Below are 13432 nucleotides of genomic sequence, written 5' to 3'. Positions count from 1 at the left end.
AACCTCCCTATAGGACAATTTGTGAGACTCAGACGTAATAGTTCTAATAAAAGAACTTTCGATTCTGAAGCTACCACACTTTGTTCTAAATTAAAAACAATAGGGTATCCTAAGTCAACTGTTGAAAAGGTACAAAAGAGCAGGTAATAACAACCAAGAGGCCCTACTAGAATATACGGACAAATCCAAGAACAACGAAAAGATTGTCTTTGCACTTTTAACCATCTGTCTAATAAGATCAATAACATTGTCAAAAAGAACTGGCATGTTCTGAATGGAGGTGATTTCCCCCTTGATCGCCTATTGTGTGCGTTTAAGCGTGGAGCTCAGCTGAAAGATATGTTAACCAAAAATGATCTTTAAAGATAAAATGAGACACAAATGAGCATTTCTGAATCTTGGGGTTTACCCAAACCTATAGGTCACACACCATGTGGTTCATGTAGTTGTTGTAATTCCACTAAGAGAACAAAAGGAGTGGCCATCGGCCTTAATAGGCCATGGTCACAAAAACAATTTACCAATTGCAACTCACAGATGATGCTTTATGGTATCTGGAGTCCCTGTGATAATTTATATATAAGAAAGACTGAAAGAAAAATTAAAACATGTATAACTGAATGCAATAGTTGTATTAAAAACACAATACTCACAGCCCCCTTAGTGGGACATAACATTTCAAGCTAGATACGATATTGACATGTTAAGCAGTTTGTGGAAGTGGAGTTATCAATTGTTGAACAACCACTTGTGGTGGTGCAGTGTCTGGATAAACTGACTAGTGTACTCTTTAATTGTATATTTGGAAAATTGGCTGTTTGTATTAAAGAATGACCAGTTTGGTCAAGCTCCAAATAAATATTAGATACAACTGCTATTAGTAAAGAGAGAGTGGGTTTAACCCGCTAAGTATTTGCTCACAACCCTTGTTTTATCCTGTTTTCATGATTACAGATATCCGCCTATTTCCGAGGCTTCCTGACCCACCGCTATATAAAAGTTAGCTGTAAGTGCTCCTCGATTCATTAAATTTCTTGATGAGGATGTTAAGTAATTGACTAACAGCACTAATTAAGGCTGTTTATTCTGTTTTTCTAGGAGTATTATCAAAATAGGAGTGAAAATGTTATCTCCAGCACTTTTGATTATGGGCGTTTGGTCTTAAAAAGATGAATGTTTTCGAACAACCCTTGCGTTATAAAGAAAGAATTCCCCTAAAGAAGTTCTTTGATTTGTACTTTAACATTATAAAGAACGAAACATGTTGGGTTTTGGCCGATGCTATGTTTAGCAGTGTGAACAATTTTGGCATTGATGTCTACTAGGACCTAATCAGAGTTTTCCTCTAAAAATTCAATGTTTAGTAATAGTAAAGTATAATTGCTATTTAGCAAGTAAATGTCTTATATTAAGTCGTAAGTTTAAGAAAAACAATTTCTTATATTATGTTGTGATCTGTGGACAGAAGACGCCTACATGTGTTGTAAGTTGTATACAAATAGTAGTGTGATTGAGAAATTCCATGGTGAAACTGATATAGTCAGTTTTGTGAGATACCTAGAAACAGTATAATGGTGTTGGGATCCTTTTCTGTCTTTTTTGTGGTATTAAGGGTACAATCCCCTCATCCTTACTCACCCTTATTCTCTTTTGAGTTACATTGGGAAGGGAAAGGTCCATCAGGTGTGTGTGATTCTGGTCAATTGCCTGACTTTGCCTGACCCTTGAATTGGGACATGTCAGGTAAATGGCTCTGGTGTTAGTCCGTTGTCTTTCGGGTTGTGTGAAAGTGTTTGTGTAGGAAAGGGGGGGCAGGTTTTTGGAATATCCTACGTGGTAGAATGGGAAAAGGGGCCTCATTACAACCCAGGCGGTAAATTCCCTACTTTACCACCATGGTGTAAACTCTGTTTACACCATGGTGGATGGCGGATTTACTGCCCCATTCCAAGGTGAGTGGGGCGGTAAATCCCCATTCCCCATTTACCCTTCCCCATTCCCATTTTTGCCCCATAGGGCATAATGGGAGTGGGGAAGGCGCTAATTACGGCACCGTAAATTACGGTGCCGTAATTAGCACCAAGGCGGGTTAGCGCCTTGCATTTTAACGCCTGCTAAAAGCAGGCGTTAAAATGGTAATCAGGCGTTAAGGGTTAACGGCACCGACGACGCCGTTAAACCCTTAACGCCTGGGTTGTAATGAGGCCCAAGGTGTTCAAAGAAGGGGGATACCGCATCTCACCCGTCGGTGTCCCACTCCCACTACCCAGGGACCCCTCATCCAGGTGATCCTCCCTCACTAGTTCACCCCCAGGTACTGGATCCAATAGCGATGGCCGTGTCCTGGCCACCTGAATGACAGATCCCCGGGGACTAGCCAGGGAGACACCTCCAGGTTTCTCAGACACGTTATAGTGTTTTTATCTAACTGTACTGTGCCACAAAATGTCTCCTCATGGAAATTGTTCAGGGGTCTGCAACCTACGTTCTTCCAGAGGTTTTAGACTATGACTCCCATGATCCCTTAACTTTATCCATGTAGACTGGGCTTGATGGGAGCTTTACCCAAAACATCTGGAGAGTCAAAGGTTGCAGCGCTGCGCTAATTGCACCATAGTTCTCCACAGAGGTTGTTTACGGAGACAAAAGAGCCTGGTATTCAATGTCTCGATTATAAGGCGTAGAAACAGGTCTTCAAGGACTTCCCAAAGGGGAGGTAGAGTTCCTTGTCTTTGAGATGCAGGAATTGTAATACCTTTGCACAACGTGTGGTCCAAATGCCATACATGACTGACCTTCCAAGTGCTGCAATGAGCGGTGCCAATGAATGTGTTCCCTTGAGCCCCAATACCTCCACTTATCTTTATTGACAGAGCTCCAGGGAAACCCTATAGGGAAAAATAACTTGTGAGACTGGTAGCGAGCGTAGTGCCAAACCGCTTCTCTGAATGCCGTCTCTGCAGCGTTGGATATTTGGACAGCTTCTCTGAAGACTTACTCACTTGGGGACACCTAGAATGAATCTGGAAAACACAAAGTGATAGTAAGCAGGAAAAATTCCTTTGGAAGGGAGGAGGGAAAAAGGGTATGTATGCAGCCGTACCTAGATCGCGGGATTGGGTGGCTGATGGGAGTGCTTGTAGGAGAGATCTTGAAGAACGGAGAGGTACCGGGAGAGCTTGACATAGAAGGAACAACAAAAGTTACAGAAGGAAAGAGGATACGTAGGGAGATAAGAATAACAGGTAAGTAAGGATAGCCTAAAGTTCGTACTCACGGAGCATCAGTGGAAACCAAAGCGACACACCAATGCCATGGCCATCCAACTAAATCCAACAGGAATAGTGCGTTCCACAGTAGAGGTGCTTGATGGGAGAAAGAGCTCCCTGCCATTGGTACTTGTTGGAGTGGTGGAATGACAGATCATTTATTTCTGCTAAACTTTAAGGGCTGTGGCAGGTCAGAAGAAGGGGACAGACCAGGATTTGCCATTTCAAGATGTGTTTATTGTAAATAATAACAAAATCCCTGACTTGCCTTACTCTAAGGGTTTTCCTACTTAACACAACTAAATAAAGGTGCCTGTAAAAGTCTGTTCTCTGTCTACACTGACCCTACCACTTATCTCGAATAACTAAAGACCAGGAGAATGACTACCTTCGGCTGGGATTGTTTTCCAGCAAGTCCTTATCAATATTAAATCTTCATTATATTTGGTTGTTTTATGGAAATTAATATGATATGACAATCGTTTTATATGCCTTGTTCCCCAGGTCTACCGCTCTCCCTGTTACCTGCAATGTAGTGGGATCACGTCACTGGGTTGGCGTTCTCTGTCTCCCAAGCTATAGCCGGCAGGACGGCACTGCCTTCTATTTCTCCTTTCTGCCGTTGTTTCAGTGTTTCTACTGAGGTCTAGGCACGGAAAGTGTTTTCATTTTCCTCCCGCTTCTGGCCACTGCTTCCTCCTCGTGCCCATTTCCTGAACTCTACACTGGTGAATAGACCCCATCCACCCCCCCCCGGTCTATTGCTGATACCATGAACTCAAGCACTTCGCCGTTCTGACTGCATTCTGGCACCCTTCCTCGAATGTCTGTGCTGGGGTTTTCTTCACCTTGACAGACTCTCGTTAGTCTGCTTTCTCTGTGGCCCACTTCAGGCAGCTTTTCCTTAGGGCTGCTTGCCGACCTCCAAAGCAGCGTTCCCCATGGGATTCCAGATTCCTTGAACTAGCTTGTTTAAAACCCCCGGGTCTTTCTCTCTCTTACCCCTCCTTCTTTTATAATGCTGTTCTGGGGCTTCCATAGCTTCTGTTGATAGACCATTTTCGATGTTTGAGCCATAATCGTTATGACTTCTTTGGGCTTCTTTGTCCCTGTACCTAGCAGGTACTCATTCGGTATGTTTGTAGTTTTTCTCGTCTCAGTACCAGGTATCTGTTTATCATCTGGTGACACATCACAATAGCAGATATAAGAGGTTTCTTCTGATTTTATGCCAAAAGGTTTGATCTTAGACTTCTGGGTAAGAGGGCAAGGGAGTTCCGCTTTGGATCGGGAGTCCTTGTCTCCAGGATGGAGGTCTCTCCCTGTGAGGTCCCGCTTGCCGCCACCCATAGGGGGAATATTGCATAGTAGGCTCCCCTCCCTAGCCTCACAAGGGAAGGCTTCCCCTTGGGTAGAAGTGACTGAATCCCACGATTTGTGTAGTAAATCAGTCTAAACCTGAGAAAAGCCGGTCATAGATTGCACATTGCACTATGCGCAATACAGGGCATTATACATGTAATTTGCTTATTCGGAGGAAGCCAATGTAAAGCTCTTAAAACTGGAAGGGCATAATGGTGGATACATACATACTAGAAGAGACTCACTTGGAAAAGGACCATTCAAGATTGTTGGAAAAAGGCAGTCTGAAAATGTTACCTCTATTTGGAGAGGAGTAGAAATTATCTTTATTTGATGACTTGTTACATTCTCGATACCAATGTGATGATATATGAGCTGTGCAGCGCTCCACTGCTCCTGAGGTATGTTAAAAAGCAATAATACTAATAATGTTATTGCAAATGTGAACTACTCTGTTTTGGATGAAGACTGTGATAAATGCTACAAAGGTGTTGTTGGTGAATGTGAGCATTGAAGAAAATAATTGTATACTTCTAGTTTTGCTCCTAATAAGAAGATAAGATATGTTTTCATTCTTTACCACACATGGTATTGAGACGCAATAGTTTTAGCATTTTACTTGAAGGAAGTCTTATACATATAAAAAGGGCATGGAGGCTTGTGCAAGCTCCACCACCTACACACAGCACATCTTTTCAAAGGCATCTACATCTCCACCTCCAACTCACAGCGTGCCGCACTTACAGCACAGTGCTGGGAACAAACAGGGGGAGAAGAAATAGATCCCATGTCGGCGCACCCAGTTGGACACAGCCGAAACAGAGCGGGGACTATTAGGCGCCGGCATGTTTTGGTGCAGTGACTTTAATGTGAGCAAATACATAGTTGGTTTACTGTGTTAAAATTAGATTCGTACATACCTCAGGGATGCAAACAAACTGCTTGTGATATGATCTTTATACTGGCATGTCTGGCCAGGGGGATATCATGCTGGCATGATGGTGCGAGCGAAGCTTATGCAAATGCACCAGCCCCCCTGCAGCCTCATAGCAGCCAGAAGAAGTTCCTAGAGATGACATTTTCCTTTTAGTTATAGACAAAATTTACAATATAAACCAACTTGGGGGATTTGAAAAGATATCGCCAGGTTTCACAGACTACATAGCATGTCCTCACTGCTACTGACTGTAGAAAATAAGACTATTACATGCCTCATGGAGGCAAAAATACTGCCTCCCTCATAGTGCGAATCTGGCCGCAGTGAAAGGGACTCGGCGGTGAAAGTGGTGCCCCAAAACGGCTCGCTTTATCCATTATCTAGGTTCAATATGTTTTTGTCTCTAGAACAGGGGTCTGCAACCTAGGACTCTCCAAGTGTTTTGGACTACTTCTCCCCTGATTGCTCACTAGTGACTATGCTGGGTAGGGATGATGGGATTTGTAGTCCAAACATATGGAGAGTCAACGTTTGCAGAACCCTGCCCTTGAATCTTAACATATTCTGTCATGAGGTCCACACTTGATAATATTTGTCTTCCAAAATATGCAGATGTTTTTCTGGATTTGTTACCGGAAAGACACAGTCATTCTCTTACGTGTAGAGTAATGTCTCACTACTTAATAATCCAGACCTCGTTAGTATGACAAAGATTCCACTGCAGTTCATAGGAGTAGACTTGAAAGGGCAGGGATATAGTGGGCTTTCCATTTGGTCTTCAGAGGCTTTATGAGTAGCAGGCATGCACATAAAGAGGAAGAATGGCCCATATCACCATTGACTCACTGAGGGAATGTGAGGGTATTTATCAAGCTAAAATATAAGATTAACAAGGAATATACCTCGAGTTTCCCATTTTGCATTCAATCCAATGGTTGTGGAAGCTTAAAAAGAAAATGAGAACAGCTCATATAGCCAGAGTGAACTCAAAGGCTGGTGGCTTTGTAGCTCTGAGGAGGGGACTTCAGGTTGAGTTCATGAACAAATATCACATTTATAGAAGGAAGATATATATGTTTCCTAATCTGGAACACTTGCAGTCCATTTGTTAGCAAGGGTAAGCAGAAATAACGTATCTGTGGCAGAGTCAGAGAAATTGGGGCGGCAATAATACTGTGGAATAGAAAAACCTGAATGGCTTCCTGGTAGAATGTTTTTTTAAGTTTCATAACTTGTTTGTAGAGTCATTGCAGAAACTGTTTGGCAAAACTGGTATGACTGACTTGTATAAATGTATCCACATAACACTAATCCCGCTATTGTAATTTCGCAAATTAAGGTAACACTACTAGTAATGCATTTGTTACAGATCAACGTTGTTACAGATACACGATGACTGGTACCTTTTGGCTAAGGTCTTGGCTAATGGGCTAGTTCGCAACATGTCTAAACTAATCAAACAGATTGGTTACCAATAAGCATTTTGCTGCCGTCGACTTCCATGTAAAAAAGGCCTTTTACCAGGTGAAAAAGATATTTATTTAGAAGATGTTTAAGCTTTTTGGGTTTGACTAGGTTTGTATATCACGATCCAGTGCCCTGAATTCTAACAGATGGCTTCCAGTCTATGCTTTTCAGACAAGATCGTGGGACCAAACAGGGACGTTCACTAGCACAAATAGGGTCACATTTGTTCTATGAAACAGTGGCTAATGCCATTAAAAAGGACAGAACTATGAGAGGTATGCAAGTATTTGGCAAGGAATACAAAGAGATCATGTTTTCTGGTTATATATTTTTGTTGTTATGAGAACCTGACGAGACAACACCGGATATTAGCACAAGCCATTATTGACCTTCTCTCAGCCAATCAGAATGTACAGAATTCATTCATTAACTACTGGTATTGATTGCATTGTTAACATTCTGACTTCAGAAGTAGCCAATGACAGGGAAGCAATAGAACACATGTCTCTGCATTGAAAAAACATCAATTTAGTTCTCCAGCAAGATTTAATTCAACAATGCACTTCAACTTTAATTTCATACAAAAAAAGTGAAAGCTAAAACATGCACGTAAAAGGAAAACGTTCACTTTACCATTCCACCCAAATCAATCTCATACTAAAACTGTTCCAGTTCAAACAAGTTTACAATAAAATACTTGTATACCTTATAAAGAAAACCTAGTGAAATACATTTTACACAATGAGACCATATGTCATTTACTAACGTGTTCTGTGTAACTAGCATGATTTCATTCACCACCACAACTCCAAAATCTTTATTGCTACTAGTGACATGTGCTAATAGCCTAATAGAGATTGTGGGTGGGGGGCAGTACTGCTTGATAGAAAGCTGGGCTTTGTCCCAGGCCATAACTTGTGAGTGGTCATTATTCTGTGATATCAAACATTTCCCTTGGTTTATAAGGCCACATTATGGACCTTACCAGTGCTTGTTGGTAGTTTATCATGGCACAAGATAAATGGGTCCATGATGGGCAACCTGCCACTTTCTAGACTTCCAGTGCAGGCTTGTTTTGAAAAATGGCATAAGAAATGGAACATCAACTTATTATGTATTTGGGGGTAATTGTCCCTAGAAAAGGCTTATGAAATATGCAGACAAAATGTGGTACCTTGCCTCCTGCAAGGTGCACCTGAGCCAGTGATGAAAGGGAGCAGGAACCAGGCTGACTCAGGTATGTATCAAAAGGAAGATGCTTTATTTAACTCCTTAGTTTCATTGATATAGTTAGAAGATGAGAGAGAAGGCTACATGCATCTGTCCTGGTCCCAAGCCCACCTCCCTGTCCCCAACCGTCAACCTTGGAATGCCCAATCCCCAAACACTCCACAGTCCACCAAGCATTTCGCAGGGCCTAGCGCTCACACAGAAACACCACGGCATACAAGATACTACCCAAACCTAGACCAGTTACTTCAGGAAAATTAAATAAATTGGGTCAGCCGGTCAGGTAGCACAGCGAGTAGAGCGCGCTGACAAAGCGACGAATCCCAGCAGGGCCAAACTCAGCCTTTCATCCTTCCAAGGTCGATAAAAGAGCACCACACACCTCAGGTAATACTAACCAGCACTCAGATGCCTCAAGGTTCGTAGCGCTATATAAATGCAAATTATTATTATTATACTTAATTTCTTTTTACGGGGAATCATCAACTGTACAAATATGAACATTCTTTTGCAGATTTCTTGCAATGTAATGGCTGAGGGATTCTGGGGGAATGTTGGTGTTCTTTTGTTGGAGTTCTTGAGGGAATACAATGAATGTTACTGATCTTACAATGAGGGGTGTGGTGGCTTTTTCGGGTTACATTCCAAGATTTAAGTTATATCGTGGTATGAGTATGTTATGTCAATATCCCAGCTAGGAATTAGTCATGTGTTACCAGTGATGGATTAACTGAAGGCGGCTCTGTTCAAAAGAATCAGATGTGTTAGATTGTAAAGGATTATAGAAGTGAAGATCTGTTAAATACACCAAAATAGGGCTTTTTACTCAATTTGAAACTACACATACACCTAGAAGGGGCACCTGGTGAAAATCTATGATTGTGATGTTCATTTTGGAAATAGCACGGCTTGGAGCACTAATAAGTGAAGGGATATTTAAAGGCACTTTTTAAAAGTTATATAGAGGGAATATTTAGAAATGTGTATAATTATCTGTGGGTTTATCTTCCCCTATTTCTGTTCTTGACATATTCCTCTCTCGCTCTTTACCATATGAGGTTTCTTTCCTTGCCGTTGGATAATGCTCATGAAAAATAATCATGATGGTTTATAATAAAAAATGATATAAGATCAGTTTAATTATTCATATCTCTCCTGCATGTCAAGCACTTTACCTGAGGTTTAATCCCAACAAACACCATGTTCATATTCCTAGGAAACCCAACCAAGCATGCCCAAGTCCAGAATTGTCCGACATGAAGCTCGACGGATCCATGCCCCAACTCTCACCCAGTGCAAAATGTCTCTGCTTTACCATCACCTTTGACCTCTCATTCAAAGTGCACATTGCACAAAGGACAGAGCAGCATGGTACTGGCTTGCACTCCTCAGTACAGACAAGACGTTCATCCCTATCCTGAGTTTCAGCACAGTTGCCCAAGCCCTGGTCATCTTTCACCTGGACAATGGCAATGCCCTACTCACAGGACTACTAGATGCCACCATGGCCTCTCTGAAAGCTGCCCACCAGTGCAGCACCCCTCATCACAGGACTAAGAAGTTTCAACATCACCCCCATCCTCATGCAGCTACACTGGCTACCCCTTCAAGCATGCATTACTTTCAAGGCAGCCTGCATCACCTACAAAGCAGACCCCACTCTGCACGGCAGAGAAATACACCCCGTGCATAGTGGTCTGTGCACCATCAGAAGCCAAGACATCCCCCAGCAGGAAGAAGTAAGAGACGAGCACCTCTCTATCACACACTTCAGAAAGGACCTGAAGACCCTGCTCTTCAAAGAGCACCCCAGCAATTGCAGATCCCTCTACTCAACCCTTTTCCGCCTCCAAGCTCTCTCATCCTCTGCTGCTCCACCCCTCCCAGCTGCTCTGCCTCCCCACACCATACATACTCCCTGGATCCCCTGTGCACAGCAATACATTACTTCCAAGTTATGCTTGAGCATGGGAGTACGACCCCAAAGCACAGAATTGGCAGAGCATATTGCAGATGAAAGAGAAATATATATTTATTTTATATATACACTCACTGAATAACAACATCTTTAACTGAGTACGGTGCGGATAATACCATCAGCCTCCACTTTTGTTATTCACGTTAGGGCGGGACCTTGTGCAGTAGCGTGGTACGGATGTGATACTGCAAGCAGTGGCCTCTGCTCGACCAATGATGCTGTTAGCGCGGTTCAGTTTCACAACTTGGACTTTGAAGGTACCACACAGTAGACTCTGAAACTACAGCAGTGTCTGTGTGCACCACTTCGGCATCCTAAAGCATCTTGCCCGCCTCATGAGAAAGGACGATAAATAGTAAGAAAATAAATGAGAGGGAAAAGTGAACCATAGTTCAGATCACCCTTCCCACAAAAATAAGACAGAAGGTATCCAGCTATATAATCGCTGGATTGAAACATTGAGGGTGACTCGATCTTTTTTAAAAGCACTATTCAACACTGTCTTTTCCAGCGATTACATCGCATACAATCGAACAGAACAGTGCTAAAATGAATGCAATGCTTTCCTATATAACGGTAGCCGCTCTGTTGTTAATCTCCAAAGCTTCTAGTTTGCCCTCGTGAGAAGGCTATAAAGAGTGAATGAATTAATAAACAGAAAAGGAGACAACACAAATGTAGGTCACTTACCTTTGTAGGTGCATTGATAACTGAAACATTGTATCCATATTGAAAGGTCCCTCCAATACCCACAGCACAGACAGCTAAAAAGAGGTTTCTGGTTGGAAACTAGGGAAACAAATGAAAATAGAATTGAAATACATATGCCTTTTAGATTACTGACAAAACGCTTAATGGGATAGATAACTATATGCTAAGAAAAACAGTTATTCCTTGTATATACTGCACCTGGGGTCTTTTCGTTCTAGACGAAGTCTCCCTAAAAGTGATCATCCCCCGAAACCACCTGGCGTCAGAATGTAAACTGTGGCACTGAGTCTGATACGAGTAAGCGCTGCCTTCGCCTGTACTTCCCTGCCATGTCTGAGAGGGCACAGCATGACTAAAGCCATGAGGCTGTTTGGCAGGCGGCCCTTTCTGTTTTGAGAGGGCCCTCAGGGCAAAGTTACAGACAAAGCTTGCATTGTGGCTTGCGGGGTCTTTGCAAGCTGAAATACCGGCAAACCTTCTCTGCTGATTCTCCAGCGCAAACATTTGCCTCTAATCACATGATATTTACGAACTCCCAACGCGGATGGTACTTTTTCCCTCCAAGCACAAACGCCCAGGTAGAGCGGGGGCTCCGGCAAGTGCAATCCCTCCTCATGCCGGACGGGGGCTCCTGCTAGTTCAGTATCAAATTTCACTATATTTCGATTAAACATTTTAGACATAAAAGTACCCAGCAACCACATAACAATAAATAAATAATAACTATAGCAAGCATGAAGATCAACATGACTTTCTGAATTTAAAAGAAGACACCAGGTAATTTCCTACAGCAGAAGACATGAACGGCTTAGAAATGAAACAGCGGTTAAATTTTTTTTAAAAACACCTTGGTAGCTTAAACTTACTTCCCTGTGAATCAAAAAATTGGGATGTGATTCGGAGAGTCTTAGAAGCTACCTAACTATCTGTGAGTGAGTGAGTGAGTGAGTGAGTGAGTGAGTGCGTGTGTGAGTGTGTGAGTGAGTGAGTGAGTGAGTGAGCGAGCGAGTGTAATTGCATATTTTTATTTTATTCATTTTTTATTGGCTTTATCTGGTTACACAACATAGATAACCTTTTGGCATTATCAAAAGTTAATAAAACATGTTTCCCATTGATTTCGTTAAATGCAAATAAAATAATATAAAATGATCTTTTACCATTATCAAAAACAAATTAACAGCCCATCCTGCCTCATACCTTTCAGATTGAGTACGTGTAATTTTACTTAAATTCTTTAATGTCACCAAATATTTTTAGCAGTAGTTTTACCAATGCTATTGCCAGAGGTATATGGTCACCCCTAAGCAGCTCTGCCTACCATTCTTCCATATGCAATGCCCCAAATGCCATTTGCAAACCCCACCAAGTCAATAGGCTTAGCCCAATATGCCATTAACATTGATCTAATCAGAGAGCTTCCAGTATATCTTGCCAAGTGAAAAAGTGCAAAATTGGACTGCTCCGTCTTTATCTACTGCCTCCTCACATGATCATCCCACCTAAGAGAGTCATCAAACGTGACCCGTAAATAGTCATCAGTATGGACGTATCCATCCTTTCAAACCTGCATGTTGAGGGATACATTTTATGCTGCCATTTGTGCATCAATATTAATTGACACTTGTTTATGTTTACAGAAAGACACCTGGAATTCATACACTCTACATCTCGACCAATCAGCTTCTGGGAAGCCGTCGAAGCACGAAGTAACACCAATGCATTATCAGCATATGATGAACGTGCCAAAGGGTGGCCACATGTCTTTGGATCATCACCAACATCTGTGAGATGATCATCGAGATCGCTGCTATACAAGTTAAACAACAAGGCCCGCGGGAACACACCCTTGTCGAACCCCACACACCGATGGAAAAGGTGAAGACAGTTCACCATTAGAGCTGCACCTCATTGTAACTTCTAGATTTAAATGAGCGTCTTTCGGAACATTTAGAAGATGGTAGACCTTTCACTTCGAGGGTAACTTGGAGGCCACATTCATCTGGGATTATTGGCAGATAGCATTTAGGATCTCCTCGATCACAGTTTTTAAAAATGTGGCGACACGGTAGATCTTGTGCAGCTAGTTGGCCCTCTCGCGTGCTTGCATATCACAAACAAACTTCCTTATATGAGACCATAAAGAAAATATCCACAGATTAATATTCAGGAGCAGGAGATTAATGAGATGCAGAGCTAGGAATTACTGCCCTCAAGTAAATTCCAAGCTAGTACGGTTTGTGCCACAACCAATCCTCGGCACAAACAACTCCAGTGCAACCCCCGGTTGATTGTATTAGCTAAACCGTACAATGATGAGAAATTTGCCGTCCAGTCTTGGATGTTAGTGTATGATAGCAGTGACCTTCAAACAGCCCACTTGCAACAAGTGACCAAAATGTAGCAGGATCTTTGCATGTGATGACAAGGCCACACTCTTTCCTGTGCATTTGAGTTAGCTATTCCAGTAGCATTGTT

At 42.2% G+C, this 13432-nt stretch overlaps 1 protein-coding gene across 6 annotated transcripts in view; it reads right to left on the bottom strand.

Moving 5' to 3' along the window:
- The window catches only part of LOC138492307 (solute carrier family 2, facilitated glucose transporter member 11-like), a 453312-nt gene that overhangs the window by 181801 nt on the left and 258079 nt on the right, over nucleotides 1-13432 (bottom strand). For 4 of the 6 annotated variants that reach the window (XM_069619352.1, XM_069619354.1, XM_069619356.1 and 1 more), the window contains one exon: nucleotides 10934-11032. In XM_069619352.1, coding sequence (XP_069475453.1) covers nucleotides 10934-11032 — 99 coding nt within the window. Of the gene's footprint in view, nucleotides 1-10933; nucleotides 11033-11152; nucleotides 11275-13432 lie in introns of those variants that run through there. The other 2 variants (XM_069619355.1, XM_069619357.1) reach the window with 2 other exon arrangements.

Source organism: Ambystoma mexicanum, chromosome 10 (assembly GCF_040938575.1).
Source record: "Ambystoma mexicanum isolate Mex_15411 chromosome 10, UKY_AmexF1_1, whole genome shotgun sequence".
Taxonomy (NCBI): domain Eukaryota; kingdom Metazoa; phylum Chordata; class Amphibia; order Caudata; family Ambystomatidae; genus Ambystoma; species Ambystoma mexicanum.
The sequence above is the reverse complement of the archived record's forward strand: the minus strand, read 5'-3'. Positions and strand labels throughout refer to the sequence as shown.